Source organism: Heterocephalus glaber, unplaced genomic scaffold (genome assembly GCF_053883595.1).
Source record: "Heterocephalus glaber isolate CG9 unplaced genomic scaffold, H.glaber_assembly_v1.0 deba00001790, whole genome shotgun sequence".
Lineage (NCBI taxonomy): Eukaryota > Metazoa > Chordata > Mammalia > Rodentia > Bathyergidae > Heterocephalus > Heterocephalus glaber.
Genome location: NW_028258473.1, coordinates 4,849,945 through 4,865,151, shown reverse-complemented (window position 1 = coordinate 4,865,151; position 15,207 = coordinate 4,849,945). Strand labels below are relative to the sequence as shown.

General features: G+C 37.2%; 1 protein-coding gene across 1 annotated transcript in view; it reads right to left on the bottom strand.

Moving 5' to 3' along the window:
* Positions 1 to 14,711, bottom strand: part of LOC101723723 (heat shock factor protein 3-like) — a 47,694-nt gene extending 32,983 nt beyond the window's left edge. Inside the window, exons 1-3 of the mRNA XM_087203218.1 lie at positions 14,498 to 14,711; positions 6,608 to 6,716; positions 210 to 334 (exon numbers count right to left, since the gene is read on the bottom strand). Of these exons, the coding sequence (XP_087059344.1) occupies positions 210 to 334; positions 6,608 to 6,716; positions 14,498 to 14,596 (333 nt within the window). The 5' untranslated portion in view covers positions 14,597 to 14,711. The remainder of the gene's footprint in view (positions 1 to 209; positions 335 to 6,607; positions 6,717 to 14,497) is intronic.
* Between the last annotated feature and the right edge of the window lie 496 nt (positions 14,712 to 15,207).

Below are 15,207 nucleotides of genomic sequence, written 5' to 3'. Positions count from 1 at the left end.
CAGGAAGAGTAATAAAACTTGAAAAATTGATATCTAAAGATCATCTTTCTAGAGAACCAGAAAAAGTACCTAGCAAATGAGTTTCCAGCTAGAAAATTCCAGCAAGTATTAAACTTAACACTTTCAGAAACTGTAAAATATTTAAATCAAGGCAAGACTGACTGCAAATCAAATTTTTACAGAAAACTGTGAGACAGTGATCTTCCTACTTTGCGCTTGATGTTTTCTAGAAAGCTTTTTCCACCCTTTTTGAAGAGTGGATGTTGAAATTCCACAGCTGATGCATTCGGGCCAGTCTTTTCAAGCGCCAATCCAATCACCTTTCGGAAACCATCTAGCAATAAATAAAAAAAACACAATAAAAAACAAAGGTCATTGAATAAATTCTTGACAGGAGAGCTGAAAATTATCAGAATATATTAGCAATACTGCAAAATATCTAACTGTCACAACATAATTGCTACTTTGAATAGCCTAATTACAAACTTGGAAACTGAGATCTCAGTAGTTCATTTTATTTTGTTTATACAAAACGTACAAGTGATCCTAGGGTAATGGTGGGGAAGCATGGATGATTAAAACTTATATAAAATCAGCCAGCCTCATTTTAACCAATAGCTTCAAATTTCTGCAACACTCACTATTATGTGGAGATATCTCAAGGATTATTGAGTGAGAGCACAATAACAGATTTTGGTTTCGTTTTTTAGTGTTCTTTTCATGCTTTGAAAATACTGAAAAGGAAGTCATATGAATAAGGAGAAGCAAAGGTATTAGATGACCAACTAGATTATCTACTTCTAAATAATCAAGAGCAGGAAAACAAAACAAATAAACCAATTAAAAATGGGATAAAGATTTGAATAGATGTTTCTCACAAGAAGAAATACAAATGGCCAATATATAAAAAGAATGGCAAACATCACTGGTTATCAGGGAAATGCAAAGCAAAAACACAATATAATATCCACCGAAGGGCCAGGGATTTCCCTCAGTGGTGCTGCTGCCTGCCTCGAAAGTGCAAGGTCCTGAGGTTGAGCCCTAGTACCAAAAAAAAAAAAAATGGTTCCACTACTTCCAGCCCAGAGGAAGGGGTTTCTGGGCCGCTATTCCACTGCTCCTGGCACAGAGAAAGGGGCCTCCTGGTCACCTTTCCACCGCTCCCAGTGCAGAGGAGGTGAGCCACGTGGGCGCCAAGTGCACCCCCCCATCAAAATGAGAAGACATGTAAATAAGTCTCAAATCCAGACTTCCAGATCACCTACAGCAAGCCCAAAGGGAAATGAGACAGAACACTCTAATACTCAACCACCTGGATTCCCTGAACTGGCAACAAAAGAGGATCTGGAAAAAAAGAAATCAGAAATAATTTCTCAGATAAACAGCAGAGATTGTGCTCATAGTGTAAGACATGATTGATAAATCTAGAGAGGAGCTGAAGAACATGATGGAATCCTAACATAGGAAACAAATGGAATCCATAAAAGAAATGCAAACAGATTTCCAGAAGATTAAAAACTCCATTGAAAGTCTACACAGTAGAGGAAGCTTCCAGGTAGGTGTGCCATGGCTCTAATCCCAGAGGAGACCTCCAGATCAGCGCGCCATGGCTCCCAGGCAGCAGGAGGCTTCTGGGTAGTCGTGCTGCAGCTCCCAGAATAGAGGAAGCTTCCAGGTAGGCGTACCATGGCTCTGAGCCCAGAGGAGGTGAGCCATGAAGGCGCCAGGAACACATACCCACCCTACCCCCACACCCCCACGCATCAAAACGAGAAGACAGGTAAACATACCACAGAACCAGAATCCCAGACCACCTACAGCAACCCCAAAGGAAAACAAGATGAAACACTCTGATACTCAACCACCTGGACTCCCTGAACTAGCAACGAAAGAGGATCTGGAAAAAAATGAAATCAGAAATAATTTCTCACATAGAGCAAAGATTGTGCCCATAGGGCAAGACATGTTTAATAAATCTAGAGAAGATACAGATAAAAAAATAGAGAATCTGAGGAACATGATGAAATGCCAACATAGGAAGCAAATTGAATCCAAAAGACAGATGCAAACAGATTTCTAAGAGATTAAAAACTCCATTGAAAGTCTATGCAGCAGAATGAGCCAATGTGAAGACAGAATTTCAGATGCAGAAGATAAGATTACAATTAGTGACCAGGAAAAGAAAAAATTCTTTAAAATTTTAAGGGACCACAAGAAATCAATCCAGCAGCTGGTAGATGATGCAAAGAAAAATAACATAAGACTGATTGGAATCAATGAAGGAACAGGAGAGTGTGCAGATGACATAAAAACACTGTTTACAGAAGTGATGGCAGAAAACTTCCCAAACGGGAAAAGAACTTGACATACAGATAAGTGAGGCATAGAGGACTCCAACTAGCCTTGATAAAAAAAATCTACACATAGGCATATAATTGTTAAGATTCCAGAAACCCAAGAGAAGAACAAAATTCTACAAGTAGTTGGAGAAAAGAAACAAATCACATACAAAGGAAAGCCCATCAGAATCACAGCAGACTTCTCAGTACAAACCCTCAAGGCAAGAAGTGCTTGGCATAATGTGTTTCAAGCCCTAAGGGAAAACAACCTCCAGCCCAGATTGATGTACCCTGCAAAGCTATTTTTCAAAATGGATGGAGAAATAAGATAATTTCATGACAAAGAGCACCAAAGGAACTTCATGAATACCAAACCAGCACTGCAAAAATTTTAGACAAAATGCTAGGAAAAGACGAGGATCACAAGCCCAGGAAGCCCAGCAGAATGAATCCACTGTGCACAACAAGAAATTAAAAGCAAAGGGGGAGGATCAAATAAAAATAAAAAGTCAAGACAATGATAAGTCAATACATATCAGTTATAACCATCAATGTTAATGATCTCAACTCACTAATCAAAAGATATAGACTGGCAGAATGGGTCAAAAAGCAAGATCCAGCAATATGTTGCATACAAGAAACACACTTAATTAAAAACAAACTCATAGACTGAAAGTTAAAGGGTGGAAAACAATACTCCATGAGACGGGAACCCGAAACAAAGTGGGAGTAGCTATCCTCTTTGCAGACCAAGTGAATTTCAAACCCACACTGATTAAGAGAGACAAAGAAGGACACTATATCCTTATAAAGGGAATGATCCAAGGGGAAGTGATGAAAATCACAAATATCTATGCACCAAACACTAGTGCACCCAATTATATAAAACTAATACTAATGGACATGAAAAACCATATAAGCACTAATACAATAGTAGTGGGGGACCTCAATACCCCATTGTCACAAAAAGATAGATCAGCTACACAAAAAACAAGCAATAAAATATTAGAACTCAATCAAACTATTGAAGATATGAACCTAACAGATGTTTACAGAGTGTTCCACCCCACAAAATCAGAATACACATTCTTTTTGGCTGCACACGGGTCATTCTCCAAAATAGACCACATACTCGCTCATAGAACATATTTAGGTAAGTCCAAAGGAATTGAAGTTATCCCCTGTATATTATCAGACCATAGTGCAAGGAAATTGGAGATCAACAGCAAAAGAAACTGCAAAACCTTCATAAACACGTGGAAATTGAGCAACACACTTCTGAATAACCAATGGGTCACAGAGGAAATTAAAGAAGAAATCAGACGGTTCCTTCAAATAAATGACAATGACAATACAACATATCAGAATCTATGGGACACAAAGAAAGCGGGCTTACGAGGGAAATTCATAGCAATGAATAATAATATTAGGAAACAGAGCATGCCCAATTAAACAACCTGATGCTGAACCTCAAGCTTCTAGAAAGAGAAGAGCAGGACAAACCCAAAGCTCCTACAAGGGAGGAAATTATAAAGATCAGAGGAGAAATCAATGCAATGGAGACTAAGAAAACAATACAAATAATCAATGAAGCCAAGAGTTGGTTCTTCAAAAGAATCAACAAAATTGAAAAACCCTTAGCCAACCTTATCAGAAAAAGGAAAGAAAAGGCCCAAATCCATGCAATTAGGAATGAAAAGGGTGAAATTACAACAGACCCACCAGAAATCCAGAGGATCATCAATACCTACTTCTAGAACCTATAGGCCAATTACATGGAAAACACCGAAGAAATGGACAGATTCCTAGATACATATGAATTACCAAAGTTGAACGAAGAAGACCTAAAAATTCTAAACAACCGAATATCAAGCAATGAAATTGAAAAATGTAATTAAAAACTTATCAATCAGAAAAAGCCTGGATCTTGATGGCTTCACTGCTGAATTCTATAAGACATTTAGAGAGGAACTACTGCCACTACTGTTTAAACTCTTCAATGAAATTGAAAAGGAAGCAATACTGCCAAGATCATTCCTGGAAGCAAACATCACCTTGATCCCCAGAGCAGAGAAAGACCCAACAGAAAAAGAGAACTATAGGCCAATCTCACTAATGAACATAGACGCAAAAATCCTCAATAAGATACTGGCAAACAGAATGCAGAAGATCATCAAGAAGATAATACACTCTGATCAAGTGGGATTCATCCCAGGGATGCAGGGATGGTTCAACATACACAAATCAATCAATGTAATACACTATATCAATAGAGCCAGGGACAAAAACCATGATCATCTCCATAGATGCAGAAAAAGCATTTGACAAAATTCAACACTCATTTATGATAAAAACCCTACAAAAAATTGGAATAGATGGTCTCTACTTAAATCTGATAAAAGCCATCTATGAAAAACCAACAGCCAATATCATATTAAATGGTCAAAAACTGAAATCCTTCACATTAAAATCAGGAACAAGACAAGGATGTCCACTATCAGAACTCCTGTTCAATATAGTTTTGGAAAAATTAGCAACAGCAATTAGACAAGAGAAAGAAATAAAAGGAATAAAGATAGTAAATGCAGAAGTCAAATTGTCATTATTTGCAGATGACATGATACTGTATATAGAAGACCCCAAGAACTTCACCAAAAGTCTTCTAGACTTAATAACCAAATTCAGGAAAGTAGCTGGATACAAGTTCAACACACAAAAATCAATAGCTTTCCTCTACATGAACAACAGAGTCACTGAGAGAGAAATAGGGCAAACAATTCCTTTCACAATAGCATCCAAAAAACTGAAATACCTAAGAATCAACCTAATGAAAGAAATCAAAGACCTCTTCTCTGAAAACTATAGCACTCTGAAAAGAGAGATTGAAGATGATATCAGAAAATGGACAGACATCCCCTGCTCCTGGGTAGGAAGGATCAACATAGTGAAAATGGCTATACTTCCAAAATTGCTACATAGATTCAATGCAATCCCACTTGAAATCCCAGCAGCATACTTCCTGGACCTTGAGAAAACAATCCAAAAGTTGAATAGGAACAAGAAGAGACCCAGAATAGCAAAAGCAATTCTAGGTAACAGAGACATGGCAGGGGGTATTACAACCCCCAACCTGAAACTCTACTACAAAGTTACTGTAATAAAAACCGCATGATACTGGCAAAGAGACAGATCTGAAGACCAGTGGAACAGATTAGAAGATGCAGAAACAACTCCAGACACACTCAGCCACCTCATCTTTGACAAAGGAGCCAAACACCCTCACTAGAGGAAAGATAGTCTCTTTAATAAATAATGCTGGATAAATTGGGTTTCAACTTGCCAAAGACCCAAACTAGACCTATATCTCTCACCATGCACTAATTTAAAATCAAAATAGGTTAATGATCTAAATATAAAAACAGAAACGCTGAACCGGCTGGAAGAGAGGTTAGGTAGAACTCTTCAAGACTTTGGGGTAGGAAAAGACTTTATGAGCAAAACCTCAGTTGCCCGTGAACTAGCACAAACAATCAACAAGTGAGATCTCTTTTTACTAAAAAGCTTCTGCACAGCAAGAGAAACCATCAGCAGTGTGAAGAAACAACCCACAGCATGGGAAAAAATTTTCACCAGCGGTCCCTCAGACAAAGGTCTACTATCTCGAATCTATAAAGAACTTAAAAAAATCATACCTCCCCAATTTAAAAACCCAATTCAACAATGGGCATCTGAAATGAGCAGACATTTCTCAGACAAAGAAGTAAAAGCAGCAAATAAATATATGAAAAAATGTTCAATATATGAAAAAATGAATCACTGGTCATTCGAGAGATGCAGATGAAAATAACACTGAGATTCCACCTCACCCCACAAAGAATGGCTGCTATCAAGAAATCAACCAGTAACAAATGTTGGCGGGGGTGTGGAGAGAAAGGAACCCTTCTCCATTGTTGGTAGGAGTGCAGACTGGTGCAACCATTATGGAAATCAGCTTCTTTTTAATTAAAAATATTTTAAGACATCATGTCACTAAGTTGCCCAGGCTGGGCTTGAACTTTCAATCCTCCTGCCCCTGTGTCCCAGAGTGCTGAGTTTACAGCCACGTGTCATCATGCCCAGGTCAAGCTAATTATAAATAAAAGACTGCACAGTAGTAAGAACCCCGAATGAACTCAAAGTAATATTCATATCTTTAAAATGAAAGGAGTAATCTTTTTGGGATATCCCACTAAATTCTAATAATATTTGCAGAAATAAGTAATACTCACAGATATTGAGCTGTCGTGTGAAGCTGGCTATATTGCTATGTTTGAAGTATTTTGGAAGCACTGTTTTGGCAAAGATTTGTTCATTTATAATGCAAAAGCTTTGACCATTCTAGAAAGAGGGAAGACAAAAAGACAAAAGGGTAGTTATTTACAGAAAAAGTGAAGTTTAAGCAAAGCAACAATTCAACAACAATGTATCAGGAACCAAAAAGCTGAATGATTTGTGAAAATGTAAAGCCAAAAATTATTATTAAAACATTGAGGCTGCATAATGCAAAAAGCCTCAGCATCCAAACATAATCATTAAAGTTTTAAAGAACTTCCAAGATATGGTTAGAAATATATACACTGAAATATTTTAACATACATACATACAGATTCACACACACACACACACACACACACACACATATATATATATAAGCACGAAAATGAGATTTTACTAAAGTCGACTTCAGTAGGATAATGATAAATATATTGTTCTGCAAATCTTATTTCTATGCTAAAAGTATAAAGAAAATCAAAATATCTCTTTTCAGAAATAACCAGTGTTTTACATTTTTGTATATTTACTTAAGTCTCTATTTCATAAATTTTCTGCAATAAATATATATTGTATTTATAAATTTATTTTTTGGTACTAAAACTATCTTTATTCTGTATTGCTCTATAACTTTTACACCACACTTTGAAATACTTAGGGTACATATTAGTAAATAAAGCAATCTTGGTAGAGGAAGTACATTTAATAAATTAAACATCAGTCTAAGATAGCAGGACAAGCTGTAACCAAAGAGTTGAGAAACACCCAAGTAGCTACTCTTTTAAGTCACATTCTCAGGTTCTGGGGCCATTTAATAAATGGCAGCCAAAAAATGCCAGTAAAAGTTTCTATATTTTCAAGTATAAGCAAAATGGAGATTTGCTTTGCAGTATATAAAGTGCTAATTTTAATAGATCCAGTAAAATAGAGAATATACAAGAAAGATCATTAATAGAATAGTCTCTCAAATCAAATTAATGTTAGAACAGTTTACAGCATTGTATTGCTAGTGTTTTAAATCTGTGGAACATCTAACTACTTGCATCACTATTTTGAACTTCATAGAAAACCCAGTATGTATAATATCAAGAGCTTACTATCATAAGAACCATTTCCTCCAATATTTATCATTTTTGTATGTTGGGAATTTTTTGACTATTCTACTTATTTAAAAATATATCATAAACTTTAATAGATCATAATTACCCTCTTGTGCTAGAGAATAGTAGAACTTATTCCTCCTAACTTGCAAAACCTCTAATCACCCACATTCTAATTTCTAGTGACTGTTACTGTACTGTCATCTATGAGATCAACATTTTAGCTTCCACAAATAAATAAGAACATGTGGTATTTTTCCTTATGGGTCTGGCTTACTTCACTTAATACAATGTGAAGCAACAATAATTCTTAAGATGGGTGAACTCAAAGATCAACAGTTTTTGCAGTATTATACTAACTTGCTCACTATGCAATCTTTCAGAAGCAATAGCTCTTAACTCAGAAATGCACAAAGTGGCACTCTGTCCCACCCTACTGATCCCAGATAGTATTAAAAAAAATATTTCTAGGTCCTCTCTGAGTTCAACCCTAGCAATATAGCTGTACATATCCAAATCCAGTAACTTGGGTACACAGCCTGCTTACTACCTATGTATTGGAATGAAAATAGTGTATTGCTTTTCATGGAGTTAGACCTGGGCTCAATGTTCCTTTCACAACAATAATAAAGAGGATCATACCATCCACTGGGCCAGGCTGAAATGATATTTCAATGATATCTGCCTCCCTATGGCAATGCCAAATGCCCCCCTCCCACTAAAAATAAACTAAAAGCATGAAATAATGTATAAACGTATTTCCTAAACTTGCAGCTTAGTTTAGAGACAGGATAGACATCTTCTAGTTTTATTCTATGTAGATAACCTAAAAAATTCAAATTCATTAAATTAGCATTTTATTCTACCTTTCAAGCTCGTGCTAGTACACTCAGCAAGAAATCTTGATTAGAGTCATTTGTTACAGATTCTAGGGTTAGTAACTGATAGAATGAAGGAGATATACATTTGTGTATAAAAGTGTCTTTAGGGACTGATCGAGTAAGGTTTTTATGGTGCTATGAAAAACACAGTTTGGTTTTTCATAGATAGCCTTAATCAGGTTGAGACAAAGACCTTCTATTCCAATTTTCTGTAGGATTTTTATCATGAATGGGTGTTGGATTTTGTTGAATGCCTTTTCTGCACCTATTGAGATGATCATATGGTTTTGTCTTTGACTCTGTTAATATAGTGTATTACATTTATTGATTTATATATGTTGAACCACCCTTGCATCCCTGAGATAAATCCGACTTGGTCAGGGTATATGATCTTCTTGTTGAGGATTTTTGCATCCATGTTCATTAGGGATATTAGCCTGTAGTTCTCTTTTTGGGTTGTGCCTTTCCTTGGTTTTGGAATCAAAGTAACACTCACTTCCAGGAATGGATTTGGAAGTATTGCTTCCCTTTCAATTTCAATTCAATTTCAATGTCAATGTACTGACATATAAAGAACTATGGCCATTACTCTTTAAACTCATCAAGGAAATTGAAAAAAAAATCGAACACCCATTCATGATAAAAATGCTACAGAAAATTGGAATAGAAGGTCTTTATCACAACCGGATCAAGGCTATTTATGAAAAACCAACAGCCAACAACATACTTAATGGTCAAAACTGAAAACTTTCACCCTAAAATCATGAACAAGACAAGGATGCCCACTATCACCACTCCTGTTCAATATAGTTCTGGAAACAGTAGCCACAGCAAGTAGAAATGAGAAAGAAATAAAAGGAATAAAGACAGGAAAGGAAGAAGTTAAAACTCTCATTATTTGCTAATGATATGATACTTTACATAGAAGACCCAAAAAACTCTGTCAAAAGTCTTCTAGACCTCACTGACAGATTCAGTAGAGTAGCTGGACATAAGGACAACACTCAACAAACAATACCCTTGCTATACACAAATAGCAAACTCATTGAGAGAGAAATTTGGGAAACAATTCACAGAACTAGAGAAAACAATCCAAAAATTCATTTGGAACTAGAAGAGACCTAGAATAGCAAAAGCAATTCTAGGCAACAGAAACATGGCTGGGGGTATCACAATCCCCAACTTGAAACTATACTACAAATCTACTGTGATAAAAACAGCATGGTTCTGGCAAAGAAACAGACCCAAGAATCAGTGGAATAGATTAGACGATGCAGAAACAACTCCAGACATACTCAGCCACCTCATCTTTGATAAAGGAGCCAACCACCCTTACTGGAGGAAAGATAGCCTATTTAATAAATGATGTTGGAAAAACTGGATTTCAACTGCCAAAGATTAAAACTAGACCCATATCTATCACCATGCACTAAACTAAGATCAAAGTGGATTAAAGATCTAAATATTAAAACAGAAACACTAATCTTGCTGGAAGATAAGTTAGGTAGAACTCTTGAAGACATTGGCATAGGAAAAGACTTTATGAACAAAACCTCAGTAGCACAGGAACTAGCAGAAAGAATCAACAACTGAGATCTCATCTTATTACAAAGCTTCTGCACTGCAAGAGAAACCACCAACAGAGCTAAGTGACAACCTACAATGTGGGAAAAAAATTTTAGCAGCTGTAATTTAGACAAAGGACTGCTATCTAGAATATATAAAGAACTCAAAAAGATCAGACCCCCCAAATTCAAAAACCCAATTCAAAAATGTGCATCTGAAATGAACAGACATTTCTCAGACAAAGAATTAAAAGCAGCAAATAAATATATGAAAAAATGTTCAACATCACTGGTCATTCGAGAGATGCAGATGAAAACGACACTGAGATTCCACCTCACCCCAGAGAGAATGGCTGCTATCGTGAAATCAACCAATAACAAATGCTGGTGGGGCTGTGTGGAAAGAGGAATTCTACTCCACTGCTGGTGGGAGTGTAGACTGGTGTAACCACTGTGGAAATCCATATGGAAATACCTCAAAGAACTAGGATTGGAAGTCCTAGTTCAGTTAATCCTCTGCTGGGTATTTTCCCAAATGAATTAAAAGGATCATACAACAGCGATATATGTGCACCCATGTTTCTAGTGGCACAGTTTCTAATAGCTAAAGCTTGGAAACAGCCTGAGTGCCCATCAACTGGAAAAAAGATAAAGAAGATGTGGGGTTTTTATAAAATGGAGTACTACTCAGCCATAAAGAACGAGAAACTAGAGACATTTATAGCAAATGGGCGCATATTGAGGCCATATTCTTAAGTGAAATAAATAGGACACACGTGTAAATATGGAATAGTTTCTCTAGTGTGATAAACTTAAAGTGTAAATAAGGATCAAAATGATTAAAATGAATAATTGATGATTTGAAATAGGAAGAAAAGGTCCAAAGGGGTAGGGGTGGTGAGAGGAGAAGGGGAAAGGAAAGAAGGGAAAGGAAAAATTATGAGAAAAGAAAAAATATGGAAAAGGTGTCTATGTAAATAGGGAAGGTTGGAGGGGGTGAAGGGAGCACAGGGAATGGGGAAAAAATAAGAACCAAGATACATCATGTACAGATACAAGCACCCAATGAGAAATGTAAATGTATTGTATACCTAAAATGTACCAATAAAAGAATTTAAGCAAAAAAAAGAGAAAAACACATTTTGATTTTTGATTGTCAACATAGCATCATGTTTTTTTTCTTCAAAAATGCCATTTAAAATAAAGATTTTGCAGAGAACCTGCCTGATTTTTTTAATACAAAAATGTCTTATAAACAGTGGTGTGCTGGTGAACATTTAACAATTGCCTGGGGGTGTAAGAAGTGATTTGTGGCATTTGATAGTATCTAAATGTAAATCATGCTCATTGTGGCTAATTTTACTCTATGAACATGATACCACTGAATGTAGAGTTGGGAGATGAATACAATTGGCTTTCATGAGTCCCTCCAAGCAGAATGTGCCCATTCTAGCACACCACTCTATAAAGCACGACTCCTTCAATATGTACTTTAATAAGCCAAAAATCATTCAAAGCCTAAGTTTAACTGTTGTCTACCATGTGTAAATGTCGCATATAATTTTAGTAGATTTTGTTGTGGAAAGGCTGTATGTGTGTTGGTATGCACTGTATATGTGTTACTCGAGATTAAACCCAGGGCCTCCTACATGCTAAGCAAGAACTATACCACTAAATTTCAATACTCCTGGCCCGTGTTGAAGAAAGGCTTTTAAAAAATTCACTGATTATGAAAAGGCTTTTTAAAACTTTTATGCTTTAAATTCAACCATTTTGTATAAAACTTTTAAACACACAGAAAATCTTAACAACCATATCTCTACCATATAGATTCCATAACTAACTTTTCACTAGCTATTTGCTTTATAGCCTATTATCAACTCATTTTATTTCTTAGATCAATTTCAAAGATGCAAACATTAGCCCATTCCTCTCAAACACTTTAGCATGCATATCATTAACCCAGTTTGATGTTTATTTAAAGATTTTTAGGAAAAAAATAGGTAAAATTTATGTTTAGTAAAATTAATACATTTTAAATGTGCCACTCAATGAGTGCTGACAAATGCAGACTTCAAATCCTTTCAAGATATTGACCCAATGTTAACCTTTCTAAAAACATTTCCTCATTACCTTTTTTTTTTCTGTACCGGGGATCGAACTTGGGTCCTTGTGCTTTCAAGGCAGGCTGCAGAACCACTGAGCTAAATCCACGGCCCCCCTCATTACCTTTTTTAGTCAAAGCAATCCCCACTAGCAGAACCTTCTACTATTTTTTTTAAGTGTAGATTATCAACATAATTAAAAGATATTATCCTGGAGCTGAGTGGTTTAGCTCAGTGGTTGAGCACTTTCCTAGCATGTGCCAAGCCTATATATATGTGTGTGTGTGTGTGTGTGTGTGTGTGTGTGTGTGTGTGTATATATATATATATATATATATGAATATGTATATGCTAAGCCTTAAAAATTGGAATCGTTGATTTTTTTTTGCGGGGGGAGGGGCGGGAAACTGGGGCTCAAACTCGGGACCTTGCTCTTGCGTGGCTGGCGCTGGAACCACTGAGCTAAATCCGCGGCCCTATAGTTGATTTTTAAAAAGACGAGGCTAGGAAAGAATGAAATACACTGGAAATTAGTGCTGCATTAGGTAAATATACATTTTCTAAAACTTTAACATATCTAGAAGGCTTATGCTTACACGTCCTTTCAATTATACTTCAAGCCTCTTGTGAAACTATGGCTAATAATCTAGTACTTTCATATTTATCTCAGCGATGTTCAGTAAATATAAGCAACTATATATTTGCTCTGTATTTTACAATAAAAAATGCCACATATCTACATACAGCTTCATTATTTACCAAGCACTTTCCTTACAAATGCTTAGGTTGAAGGCATTCAGGCAGATGCACAGTCATGAAAATCCCAAAGTAATGTTCAGAACGATTCCTTCCTTCAAACTCTATATATTGTTTGTTTGTTTCCTTTACAGCACTGGGGTTTGAGTCCAGGTCCGTGCACATACTACAGAAGTACTCTGCCACGGACTAACCCTACTAGGGCAAAGCAGTAGTTTTCTTTCTTGCAATGTGGATGATGGAACACAGAGCCTCGCATTACCACTGAGCTGCACTCCAGCCCCTCATTTCTTTTTCTTTTTCTTTTTTTTTTGGCGGGGTGTGTGTGTGTGTGTGTGTGTGTGTGTGTGTGTGTGTGTGTGTGTTGGGGCTCGAACTCGGGTCCTTGCACTTGCGCAGCAGGGGGCGAAACCACTGAGCTTAATCTCCAGTCCCAGGCCCTCATTTCTTTCAGTGTTAAGTATTTTAACTCAGAATTTCTTTGCTTTTACCTGTATATATGAAGAAATTAAAAATTAAATGATATGACATGAAGTATTGGTTCCAAAATAATTAGAGTGAGAATGGGAGCTGTGTATAAAACAAGCAGGGCCATGAGTTGATGATTATTGAAGTTGCCTATGGCACTTGGGAGTTTATTGTATTGCTTTATATTTGTGTGGGTTTTTTTTTCAATAATACAAAGTTAAAGAAAAAGTTTTACTTCAATTTACATGAATAAGTAGAGAACTGGCCCCAGTCTGCCTTTAACAGATCTACACAGTTCCATGAGTCCCTAGTCCGGTTGACCTGAGGCGCCAATAAATCTAAACCTACATTGTCTGAACAAGCATAAAACTGCCTGATGGAAGAATATGCAAACCTGTATACCCTACCCACCTTACCAGGTCTTTGTAGCCGAACAACTGGAGAGAAATGAGGTCCATCATAATTAAATTCTCTCAGATGCTATAAGAAAAGCTAGCCTTGTTCAAAGAGTCCAAGATACTCAGTTACTCAATTTAGGTAGAGTTGGCATGAAAGCTTGAATTATGAAGGAGGGTACAGACACACAGACAGACAAAGACAAAGAGACAGATGCTAAAAGGTCCGGGAACATAGTTCCCTGACAATGCGCGAGGCGGAGAGTGCCAAGCACTACAAAACAAACAAACACCCCTAAAAGGTGACAAGTTTCTATCCCGAGTGAGGTATATTTAGCTAGTGTGTTCTGAAGAAAAGCAGTAAAGGAGGCTAGCTTTTCATAGGAGCTATATAGAAACTAATAAGCGGAGGCTTATCTTGAGAGGAAATTGAATTTGCGCGCCAAAGAATTGTGGGGTCAGGAAAAGGTCCTCTGCCTCCTACTTTCACCAGCCCTAAATTTTCCCACATCTTCCCACACCTTTCTGAGGCCACATCCCTCTCAACACCCACTCCTCTCCCTGTGTAGGCCTTTACCTCGCTCCAGCGAATCACGTTGTCCAAGTCGGTATTATCTACTATTGCCCATAGTTTGACGAGAAAGCTAGGAACCACTGCAGTGGAGGCTTCTTCCATGGTTCCGAGTGCCAATACCACCAGGAAGGTAAAGGCAGCCTAAACCGCAGGATTCAGCTACCGCGTTCCCTGACAGAATCAAAACGGCTTACGGCAGTGTGCAGCGGCTTCTAGTGACTAGAAAGCCAGGTGCAGCCAACGGCACATGGGGGAGGAGCCTAATTGTAGAAAGGGAAAGCCTCACTGGCTGGTTAAGCTATTTCAGACACGTGACTGTCAAGGAACTTTGGGTAGAGGAAAATATTTAAAGGGACAGGAAAATATAGCCACAAGGAAATGTCTGTACTCAGCACGAGTTTGACCTGATTTTCTGATGACTCTCAGTACATAAGTAGAAGGAATTACTATAGTTTCGCAAACTGCCTCATCCATTTAGCGGTGCTTAGCAACTTGTGGGTATATATGGCAGGGCAAAAGATGGCGCTGCACGGCACACAACCTTACACTGTGTAGAAGATTGTACCACATGAAATAGAAGGGGCTTGGCGCTGTGTTAGCTTGATGTTGTATGTAGCTTGGTAGTGAACTTAATATTACAAGGCATTGTGCTGAGCACAGTTTTGATCCTTTCCCTGAAGAGATGATGAGCTTTCTCGGCGTACGTTTTTGGT